Raw genomic sequence first — 12,093 nt, forward strand, 5'->3', positions numbered from 1 at the left:
CTGGGTGTCCCAGAGGAAGGCGCGGTGTGGGTCCGTTGGGGGAGGAAGGAGAGCCAGCAAGCCATGCTGCCTCAGAGAAACTTCGTCCACTCTCTTACTGGGCTCATTTTTATTGTCTTTCCTCCCTCTCTCACCTGCTCTCTCCCAGCGTGCCCCACCCCTGAGGGTCTGCTTTGCCCTGGCACCCATCCTATAAAGGTGAATGATGGGGCGTGGGGAGACAAACACTAGCATCCATGGATTTTTCCTAGCTACAGGTGCTGCAGTAAGTCCCCCATCCCCCTTCAGCAGACAGACCGGCACAGCGGGCAAAGCTGGTGCACCTGCCGTACCCATCCTCCTCTTTGGTTTCCTTCCTGAAAGAAGCCTCCCCATAGAAAACAAACAAATCCAGGATCTGGGTAGAGAAATAGGACCCTTCTCCGGGGTTTTCACTTCTCCCCACTCCTGTTTGCACCAAGTATGCTCTTCAGGGTAGGAAGGGGACAGACGGTCAAGGCGGGAGACCAGCCAGAGTCCTTGCCCCCTATTGGACCCCCTTGCCATCCTAGGCCTGCCTGAGACCTGGGGCACCACGTGGACCACATGGGTGGGTTCCCAGGCACGCTGTGAATGCGCAGGGTCAGGGACGCAGAAGCTTTGACTCTCCCCGATTCCCAAGGTGTGAGACTGGGAGCAAACGAGGGTCCGCCCGCATACCAGAGGCACCAGTAACACCAAGGGTAGGGCAGCCATTCTGGTCCCCTGACCCTGCCTCAAAGTGGGCTCCCCCTAACTCCAACTTGGGCCCTCCTAGCTTTAACAGCCAGTGCTGACACAGACAGAGATCCTCGCTAGCCCCACGGGCGACGGTTCCCTAAAAGGCGATGGTCTCACTGGAGGCTTTGCCATGCACCTGCACTGAGCCCTTCCGGGACCCAGGGCCCCCACGGAGCCTGGGGCTGAGCGTGAGGGTGGGCAGGCCGCTGGAGCAGGTCAGCAGCGTGGTGTGGCGGCCCGAGGGGCTGTCGCTGGAGAGCTGCGGGCAAGGCTGGGGCCGGGATCCCCCGCAGCAGGCCAGGCGGCGAAGGGGGCGCGGTCGCAGGTGGCTGTTGAAACCCATGTAGACCCAGGGGTTGCAACAGCTGCTCAGGTTGCCCAGGAGCATGGAGATGGTGAAGGCCACATTGGTTGAATCTGCAGAAGGAGAAGCACAGGAAGCCTGAGAATTACCAAGCTGGGTGGGACCTGGGAGACATTCCAAGCCCCCACTGCACAGAACTGAGTTCCCAGAGGGGAGAAAGGACTCCCTCGGGTTCTAGAAGCAGAAAGGAGCACAGCGGGACTTGGAGTTGGGACTCCGGCTCCAGAGGCGGATGTCACTGGATCTCATCTGGCTACAGGGTAAGAGTATGAGCTAAGATTTGCTCGAAGGTTGACTTTTGAGGCACACACAGAGTCAGGAACAGGACTGGTCCAAACAGGAGGCGGTGTCATTGTTCCAAAACCCAGAACTTGCCTCCCTTAATGGAAAATAACTCTGATTTTAGAGCAAGTTCAGGCCCCTTTGACCCACGTTCTCATTTATGTCGAAGATATGGGTGCAGCGCTGTTCATCCTGCCATTCAGGAGTAGGGCATGGGAGTCCTGACGGTGCCAGGCCTCTGCTGGGGGCCTGGGAGGGCAATCAACCCCATGGGCCGCCGTGCAGGTCCCACGGCCTCATCTCTGACTGCAGTGGAGGGGCAGCTGCTAGGAACGGGGCCCCCAAGCATCCCGTTCCAGATGAATACTTGCTCGTATCCTCAGGGATTATACACAAGGAATGCACCGTCCTACAGGGAAAAACTCATTTCTCTCTTGGAAAGTCAAAATGGGAGCGTGCAGACTGGTAAGATCTCTCCCAGACACGAAATTCTTTCTGATGACCACATGGAGCCCCACAGGCCAGTGGGATGGCTTCCGGGAGGGGCTCTGACCACCTGCGGGTTGCCCTACGTCCTGACCGTGGCACAGGTTGCACACTGAGGAACCTTCTGCAGAGGCTATGGAATCACTGAAAGCAAGGTCAAAGCTCTACGGAATCTTAGGGGTTGTGGCACAGACGTGAAGCCGGCCCCACTGACTCCAAGGCAGCCATCCTGCACTCTTGTGCAGTTTCAGCCAACAAACTCAAAGGCAAAACTCAACTACCTACTCTGTAAAGCACGATGAGACCTTCAGAGACTCCGGTTCCTTGGGCACCTGGCCCGTAGCTGTGTTCCGGAGTATGGCCCCAGCAAAGGGAAGGTGCGGGGTCAGGACGCTGGGGTGAAGACGTAAAGCACAATGGTGAGAAGCTAAAGGCACCTGGGCCTGGATTGACCCATGTAGGGCAGAGAGTCAGGGGCAGCAGGGAGCACCTAGACGTGCAGGAGGGACCAACAACGAACGGAGCCTCCTTCATTTTTCCTACATTCGGGCCTGCTCCCCGGCTCACAACACTAGAAGCTGCGGAAGATGTGGGAAGTTGCTTTGGCTAAGGGGGTGGTGTTTACCCTATCCCCGCCCTCTTTGAGGACAGGGACTGAGGGTTTCCACGAGTGCCTTCACCTGGGAAACATCTGTTTGACCGGGCCCCCTCAGAGCGAGGCCCAGTGCAGGGGCTGGAAATGGGGTGCGAGTGCCAGGGTCTGCAGAATGTCCACCACTCAGGCCTAGAGGGCAGACCCAGACTGACCCGGACTGCTTCCCGGCAGGACCTCAGCAGACAGTCGGGGGCAGAGCAAGGGCAAGCAGACGGGCTCCAACCAGAGACTCACGGACAGGAGGCCAGGAAGCCGGAATGCTATGGAAAGGAACTGGGTGTCCTGGAAAGTATGTTTAAAGTAATGACGGATCTCAGCTCAACTAGAAGGGCCTCAAAGGGTTTCTAGTTTCCAGAGAGAGCACGTTGCCTTGTAAGGTAACACACTGTTCCTGCCCTCCCTGCTCAGAGCAACTCTGGGTTAGTGGTTAAGTCACTAGGCAGGTGAGGCGTGTAGGGACATACTGAGGGGGCAGGCTCAGGGATAGTGACATGGGGGGGGCAAGAGGGAAGCCCACACCAACAGGGTGGCAGGGTCTCCATCTTCTGGGAGGTTCCTCGATGAAGGGACAAATGACTCTCCACTGCACCCCCCCACACACTGCCATTGGCTAAGCTGAATTGTTGGAAGTCAAGTCAGGTCTTGGCTAATGCTTGGACCATAATGACCTTGGTTCGGGTCCCGGCACCATGTCTTACGAGCAGCGGCACTATGGATGAGTTGTTTCACCTCCCTGAGTCTCAGGTTACTCAGACATAAAGCAGAGAAGGCCTCCGGTAAGCACCGAGGACCAAATGTGCTTGGCACTATTCTTCTTTCTTCTACTCTGTGCTTGACTAGAGCGGGGGTGGGTGGATTTCCTATGGTCGGTTAGAATCAATGCATTCATTGCTTAAAGGGTAATTTGCAAATAGCCTCCTGTCCGGAGGGATGTCCAACAGAGGGGACAAAGTGGGACCGTAATGGTTGGTGTTGTTTTCACACTTCTCTTGCGGGCTTGTGTTCAATTCATGGACAGTCTGGCCCTTATTTAGTCTCTCCAGAAAAACAAAGTATTTGTCTTGAGTGTGTCCTAAGATGAGCAAAATGATATTAGAAACAAAAGCACACCGCAATGGGGATCCACTCCCTGGGAGCTGGTAGGAATTGGTAGCCTGGGTCTGCTGGTCAGCAAACTCTCAGGAAGCTTCTGGAAGAACCTGTGCTTATGACCTCCCTCCGGGGGTTACATATGCACCCATTATACATCTCGGGCCATGCACATGACTCGCACTGCATAGAACCCAGACACCCCCATTCATAAACACACAGACGAGTTAACTTGCTCTTGTCCCCACATCCCACTCTTCTTAGGGGAGCAGGAAGGGATGTCTTTGAACACTGTCTTCGACATTTAAGCTGCCCACACACAGCCCTACCTCCCAGAGTACACACTCATCCTCAGAAGGTTGGACTGTCCTGCAGTGTCTAAAGCTCAGGAGGTTTCCCTCGACCTCACGCCAGAAAAATGACAGTAGCAAGGCCTCCTTTGTGCCCACCAGAACATGATCTTCATGAAGGATCCCAGGATCCCATTTTGTTTTTCATGTAGGAAGAAGTCCTCGCTGCTCACCATGTCCAGATCCAGGATGATGAGCAGAGCAGGAGGTGAGGGAAAAAAGACACAAGGGGATAGCAGGCCTACTTTCAACTTTTCACTTTTCTACCCCATGGCTATGTCCTGGGGGGGTCCTGTGTCCTGGGCAAGTCACCTTTCCCCTCTGAGCCTCTCTGCCATTTAGCAAAATGAAAGGGTTGAACTTAAATTTCAGGGTTGTCATGTGCCAACAGGATAATTAATTGGAAGCGGTTGTTGAGAAGGAGTTCAAAGTCATGCCCAGGCTCAGGAGGGGAGAGTTCTAAGAGACACAGCTCTCGGCCGAGGTCGCCCATCGTCATCCCGGACAATTTGAAAATTTCAACCCAGTGATTCTATGATTCTAATGTTCATCTGTGAAACTGAAGGTACTTGGTTGGCCAAATCTGCCAACAGTCAGATTTTGCTAAGACCATGTAATATTTTTAAATGTTTAAATAGGTTCCCAAAGTTTAAACTATGGAAATTTAACATAAAAGATATTCACAGGGGCACCTGGGTGGCTCAGTGGGTTAAAGCCTCTGCCTTCAGCTCAGGTCATGATCCCAGGGTCCTGGGATCGAGCCCCGCATCGGGCTCTCTGCTCAGTGGGGGGCCTGCTTCCTCCTCTCTCTCTGCCAGCCTCTCTGCCTACTTGTGATCTCTGTCTGTCAAATAAATGAATAAAATCTTCAAAAAAAAAAAAAAAGATATTCACAGACATCCGAGGGCTGGATGGGAGTTTTAGCTGCCCCTTTGCGCTGAAAGGGCACCGCCTTTCCTAATTCCTTCGCTCATCTGTTACCGGCCAGGCCCTGGGAAGCTTGAGAACCCTGTCCTAAGCCTGCCGTTCTCCCTTCCCTGTTCTTTTCCACTCCCCCTCCCCCACCAACATACACTTGCCTTCATCAGGGGCATTCTTGTCCCACACGGACCACATCTGGACGCTGAAGAAGGGTGCCCAGCAGGCGATGTACGCCAGCACAATGACAAAAGTCATTTTCACGGTTTGGATCTTGGCCCTGGAGATGGTGTTGATGCTGCTGACTCGGGATGGCAGCCCCCGTGTGGCCACAGCTGGGCCAGAAGGTGAGGTCCTGTCCCACGTCCTCCAGCCCCTTCCTTCCACCTTCCGGGCCTGTGTCTTGACTTTGAGGTTCTTACAGATCTCATGGTAGATGAGGCTGTAGCAGGCCGTGAGCATGGCCACGGGCAGGACAAAGATGGCCAGGGTGTTCCAGGTGATGTAGACGCGAGGCCCCCAAGGGACGCGGAAGTGCGCCCAGCAGTCCAGCACCCCGGTGCCCTGGATCACCTCTCGCAGAGAAAAGATGAAGACTTGAGGCAGGCTGAGGACAGCAGCCAGCAGCCAGGGGGCGGCGATGAGCGGGTAGGCGGACTGGCTGGGCTGCTGGAGGCTGCGCAGCGGGTGACAAACCGCCAGGTAGCGGTCCAGCGTCATGGCCAGCAGCATGTAGGTGGAGGCAAACATGCTGAGCACCTGCAGGTACTTGACGGTCCGGCAGAGGAGGTCGGGGCCCTGGAAGCGGTAGGTGATGTCCCACAGCAGCTGGGGCAGCACCTGGAAGAGCGCCACGCCCAGGTCGGTCAGGGCCAGGTGCAGAACAAACAGGTGCATGCGGGAGCGCTTGCGGCTTCGCTGTCCCAGGGTCAGCAGCACGGTCAGATTGCCCCCTGTCGCCAGCACCAGGACGGTGGCCAGGACTCCGATCTCCGCCTTGGCCAGCTCCTCATCCCGGCCCAGCCAGGGTGTGGTGGCATTGGGGGCAGACAAGGTGCCCCGGGGAGTGGGGTTGGCAGCCCAGGCAGGCCCAGAATCCATGGTTGACTTTGCTGGGAGGGATGGGGAGGGGGAGAGAGAGGGGTGGACAGTGTGGGGGCAAGTAGAGGGGTTTGATGGGTGAAATGGAGTGGGAAGGGGAAGGTTTCGTGGGAGAGAAAGGAGAAGGGGGAATGACAGGGAGAAGGCGAAAATAGGGAGAAATAGAGACAGGGAGGGAGAAAGAGATAAGGAAGGAGAAGATGCTGATCACACAATGGGGGGAAGCTTAGGAGCAAAGGGCAAGAGGGCTCAGGGAGGGAGACGGGCTGTCAGGAAATGGGCTGTGCAGTGTGAGACTTGGGGAGGGGAAGGAGCTGCCACCACTTCCCAATCCACCCCAAATTCACTTTCTCCCAACTTTTCTGGAAGCGGAAAGTAACGTCCCTAAGCCTGCTTGGAGGCTAGGTCGGAGCCAGCGGCGCCGCCCTCTGGACTGCAAGCCCCAGGGAAAACAGCGCCTGCTCAGGCACCCTGACCTGTGGGGAAAAGAGCGCAGTGGCTGGAGCCAAGCGGGTTTTATGCAGCGGGAGCCCAGCGGCCCCTCCGCGCTGGTTGGCTCCCGCAGAGGAGGGCGGAGTGAGGATCCCCGGCACTCAGCGGGCAGAAGGACCGCTGGGAAGGGAAGGGCTGGGAAGACGAAGGGACAGCAAGGCAGCGGAGCAGCGACAGAGCTAGAGAAGCAGAAGACAAGCACTCACAGGCCTGCCAGACCCCCAGGCCCGCAGAGATGACTTCATCTTTGCTTGGACCCCGCAACCCCTCGGACAGGTGCACAGTCAGCGAGGGGGGGGGGTGGGGTTGGTCACTCCCGGAGGCGGGGCCCTAAGGCTGGCAGCGCTGTTAGAGGTGTCCCCTGTCCCAGGCTTCCTGTTAGCTCACGAAGGGTCCAGAATCTGCAGGGGTGGCCAGGTGGGCGAGTTGGCATCCCTAGACGGAGCCCTCAAGCCCTTGGCCGGAGGCCTGACCGCAGCCACTGGTGGGAAACTTGGAGCCATAAGGCAGGACGCGTGTGGAGAGGGAGCGGTGGTGGGGATAGGACAGAGGTGCGGGGTGAAGGGGCTGGACCTGGAGGCCTGGGGCGCTGGGTGGGAGCAGCCCACGGGAGGAATTCCTGTGTGTGTCCCCAGAAGTCTTTTTTTTTTTTTTTAATTTGAGAGACAGTGAGATCGGAGAGCATGAGCAAGGAGAAGGTCAGAGAGAGAAGCAGACTCCCCGTGGAGCCGGGAGCCCGATGCAGGACTCGATCTCAGGACTCCAGGATCATGACCTGAGCCGAAGGCAGTCGTCCAACCAACTGAGCCATCCAGGCGTCTCTGTCCCCAGAGGTCTTAACCCGCGGCCTCCCCCACAGTGTTTCATGGGCAAAATCACAAACGCAGTTAACCACCCTGAGGGGGAAGAAAACAGCCCTAGAGAAGCAGTGGGACTTGCTCTAGAAGGTCCCGGAACCAGAAGATCACAGAGGCTGGACTAACCCGAGCCCTGTGCCTTTCCCAGAGTGGACCTAACACCCAGTATGTGACAGGCACTGGTGCCCAGGGACAAATACACAAGGCAGATTATCGGGATTCTCTCTGGAACAGATTCCAAGTTCTTTGGGAGTGACAGCAGCGTAGTCTGCCGCCCTCCGAGAACACGGGGTCCATCCTTGGTCCGAGGTCCTCTTGTCCCTCTCTTGAATCAAACCAGATGCCCCTTTAGAGTGTCACCCACCCACGCAGTTAGCATCATCTCTTAAAGACCCCCCTCCTAGACACCTACAAACTCATCTCCACTTCACCCCACTGCCATCGCTCAAACACCATCTCTCCCCAAAATACTGTAGGGTTCTCTCGTGGACTTCAGCCCAGGATCCACCTTCTCCAGGATTTTGCTCTCTGTGAATGATAATTTTAAGTCTCTTTATTGGTTCGTCTCTGTCTGCAGACAAACAATTTCTAGTGTTGTTCATTAAAAAAACAAGTCATAGGGCGCCTGGGTTGCTCAGTTTGTTAAGCGACTGCCTTCAGCTCAGGTCATGATCCCAGAGTGCTGGGATCGGGTCCCGCATCAGGCTCCCTGCTCCATGGGGAGTCTGCTCCCTCTGACCTTCTCCCCTCTCATGCTCTCTCTCACTGTCTCTCTCTCAAATAAATAAATAAAATCTTAAAAAAAAAAACAAAAAACAAAAAACAAGTCATAACCCTCCTCAGACGCTATACCCCCACCCCTCGCTGTAACTGTCTTTCCCCTTCACAGCAAAATTTTTATAAAGGGCTGCCTAGCTGGTCTCCATTTTCTTGTTCCCATTTATTCCTTGATATATGCATTGATGTTATATATATTTACACATTTTTAAAACATTATGTATTATATAAGTGATACCATACTAGAAATACCACTCTAGAACACACTTTTTAAATTCTAGTTGATTTTTGAGATCTGTCCATGATCATACATAGGATAGATCTAGTTCATTCTGCTTAATTACTGCATGGTATTCAAGCACGTGAACTTAATACATTTTATTTATCCTGGACACTATTTTTATCATTGAGTTTCATTCCAGCTCTTTTTTTTTTTTTTGCAATTTTTTTTTAAAATGCTACAACAAATATTCTTATGTATGCCTCCTTGTATCCATATATGAGAATTTTCTGGGGTGTACTTCCAGAAGTGTATGCTGGGCATTGGTAGTCTTGGGTCATACAAAGTATGAATTTTCAATTAGGTGAGATATATCCTAACTTTTATCTCTAAATTCATTGTATTGATTTATTCTCCCACTGGCTTCACACAGCTTTCCTGACAGACTCACAAGTCAAGACTTCTTCATTTTCACGAATCTGATTGGTGTAAAACAGAATCTCATTTTGCTTTTATTTTTTCTCTGATTCCTGATTATTGGGGTGTCTTTCCATATATTTATTTGCAGTTTGGGTTTCCTCTTCTGTGGATTGTTCTTATTCTCTGCATCATTTTTGACCAGGATATTTTTCATACTTATGTGCAGGATATTTTACACATTCTGATATGAACTCTTATGTATTCTGATAAGTCACAGATATTTTCTTCTATTTGCCATTTATCTTTTAACTTTGTTTATGAGGTCATTTGTGACCCAGAAAATTTAGATTTTAATGTCATCAAGACTTTCTTTAATCATTCCTGCTTTACTGGTTTGTGTTCCCTATCTTGAAAACAGAGATATGCCCTCTATATTTCTTTCTAACATGTTTAACATTTGTTTTTAATATTTAGGTCTTTAATCCACCAGGAACTTATTTTTGTGTATGTGTCAGGTAAAAACCCAGCTTCATTTTTTTCCCCCACATGGCAAAGCGATTTCTTCATTGATTGAGTTGTGCATCATTTCTCAATTATTACCTGTATAATAAATATATCGAGTTCAAAATATGTGTGAGCTTATCTCTGGGATCTCTGTTCTGTGCCATTGGTTTATTTTTTATCCCTGCTCTAATATTTCATTATTTTATTACTAAGGCTTTATAATAAACCTTAATATATGATAAAAACAAGCCTTCCTCTTTTTCTTATTTTCAAAATGCTTTTCACGGTCTTAAAAGCTGTGAAATAGATATCAGTTTTTCTAGTTCCACAAAAAGTTCTGTTAAGCTTTTGGTTGGAAGTATTGAGTTTAGAGAATAATTTGGGGAGAATTCTCGTTTTTTATTTTAATCAGATCTATTATTATGTCCTTCTGTAATGTTTCATAATTTTCTTCGTAGATGTCCCATCTTTTGATAGAGCTCTTTCTCTATACCTAACAGTTTCTGTTGCCATTATATACAGAGTTTTGTTTTATTACATTTTCTGGTTAGTTATGGGAACAATGCTGATATTTGTCTCTTGCTCTTATATTCAGCAATTTTGTTACACACTTTTATAAGTAAATTATTTTGAATTATCTGTGCATTTAATATTGTCTGAAAACAATGATCATTCTTTGTCTTTTATTTTCAGTCCATTTCCTTTCCTTGTCTTATTGTGATGGCTAAGACTCTACTACAAAGTTGAAAAGCAGGCATCATTGATATTTCTGACTTTAATGAGACTGCTTTTAAAGTTTCACCATTAAGTATTGTGTTTATGGTAGTCTTCTTCACTTTTAATTTTTAAATATACTTATTTTTACACATACATAGTATAGAGTCAAATAATTCTACACTGGTTATGAAAAAAAGCAATCCCCCCCCAGAACTACTCTATTTTTTAACTCCTAGAGGTAGTAATTCTCTATTTTTAAAGATTTTTATTAAAATTTTTTAACCATATACAAAAGTAGAGAGAATAGAACTTCACAGGAGAACATAGTTGTTCCTCTTTCCTTTTTGCAGTTGCTTGTCACTCCAATTTGTGGATTTACTAAACTCTAGGCATCGAATCCCCTTTGATGGGGATTTTTAAATCCAGTTTTGCTATTACAAATAGTGCTTCAATAAATTGCCTTGTATATTTCCTTCTATACTTTGCCAGTATATCTTTGTTGTAGGCTTCTAGAAATGAGATTGCTGGGTTAAAGGGTATTTACATTAACAGTTTTACTATATATTGTCAAATTCTATTCTCTAGGAGGTGGACCAGTTGCATTCTCACTAGGAATGTATGAGGGTACCCATTTCCCCATAGTGTTGCCAACACTGTGTTCTTAAATTTTGGATTTTTTAACAATCCGGTAAGATAAAAACAGTGTCTCAGTATTTTGTGTGCCTTTTATTATGAGTGAAGTTGAGTGTCTTAATGTCAAGAGCCATTCTTTTTTTAAGATTTATTTTATTTTAAAAAGGGAAAGACAGAGAGAGAGAGTGAGCATGGACAAGCAAGGGGAAAGGACAGAGGGAGAAGGAGAGAAGCAGGCTCCCCACTGGCTCACAACTCTGAGATCATGACCTGTGCCGAAATCAAGAGTTAGATGCACAACTGACTGAGCCACCAAGGTGTCCCTGTCAAGAGCCATTCTTATTTCTTTTTCTAATGGTTATTGATATCTCTAGTGACTTTTTCTGTGATTGTTGATCTTTTTATTTTCTCTTTTGGAAACTTTATATACTTCGGTAATGAACCCTTGTCTGACATTCAAATTGCAAATATTTTTTCTTGTTTTGTCATTGATTTTTTTACTTGATTAATGGTATTTTTTACAGAGGTCACCTTTTATTTTATGTTTTGTTTTGTTTTGCTTTATTAATTATTTTTATTAACATATAATGTTTTATTTGCCCCAGGGGTACAGGTCTGTGAATTGTCAGGCTTACACATTTCACAGCACTCAGCATAGCACATAGCCTCCCAATGTCCATCACCCAACCATCCTCTCCCTGTCCCCCTCCCCCCAGCAACCCTAAGTTTATTTTGTGAGATTAAGAGTCTCTTATGGTTTGTCTCCCTCCCAATCCCATCTTGTAGAGGCCACCTTTTAAAACTCATCATCAGCTATATTTGCTATCAACCTCCATATTTCTAAGTAACAAACATACATTGCAATTTCTTCAGTTTTGCTTTTTAAGCATTACCTTCTGGCCTTCCCTTTGGTAGGTGAGCATATAGTAATCTCTCAAAACAGACCTACCACCCACCTACATACTTCCTGCATCCCCATCTTCCCAATGTAGTAATGGGAACAGTGACTTATGGGTCTCCACTGGAAACTGACTTTGTATAAATTGCAAGTTGAATCTTTAGGGAATAATAAAGATCTGTAAAACCTTTCACAAAAAATATTTTAAAATTTGAAAAAGAGATGACTTGTTCTCAAATAATTAAATCTAATCCTTTACAAAAGGATTTGCTTCCTAGGATTTAAATGTCAGTTTCTACATTACTGACTAATAGACTAAGATGCAGAGAAATCAGAATCAAAATTGGTAGGTGCCACTTCAATTAAAGAAGAAAGAAATGTTCCATTTCCACACATTCAACTTAAGCACAGTGTTTTTAGGAATAGACCTATCATGAAAAATGAAAATTTTCTTTATATATTTAATAATATTTCTTCTCTTAATAATCTTCCATTTTGGCCAAAAGGGTGAACTCAAAATCCTTCCTGCATTATTACTAGCCAGCAAAGAGAGGAGTGTGTGTCTCTCTTA

At 48.6% G+C, this 12,093-nt stretch overlaps 1 protein-coding gene across 1 annotated transcript; it reads right to left on the minus strand.

Annotated features, from left to right (window-relative positions):
- Positions 1 to 856: 856 nt before the first annotated feature.
- AVPR1B (arginine vasopressin receptor 1B) lies at positions 857 to 6,004 on the minus strand. The gene is made up of 2 exons (XM_044266353.1): positions 5,065 to 6,004; positions 857 to 1,176 (listed from the first exon to the last, which is right to left on the minus strand). The coding sequence occupies exons 1-2, from the start codon at positions 6,002 to 6,004 to the stop codon at positions 857 to 859; spliced, it is 1,260 nt and encodes a 419-aa protein (XP_044122288.1).
- Positions 6,005 to 12,093: the final 6,089 nt, after the last annotated feature.

The sequence above is a fragment of the Neovison vison genome, chromosome 10, assembly GCF_020171115.1.
Source record: "Neovison vison isolate M4711 chromosome 10, ASM_NN_V1, whole genome shotgun sequence".
NCBI classification, from domain to species: Eukaryota; Metazoa; Chordata; class Mammalia; order Carnivora; family Mustelidae; genus Neogale; species Neogale vison.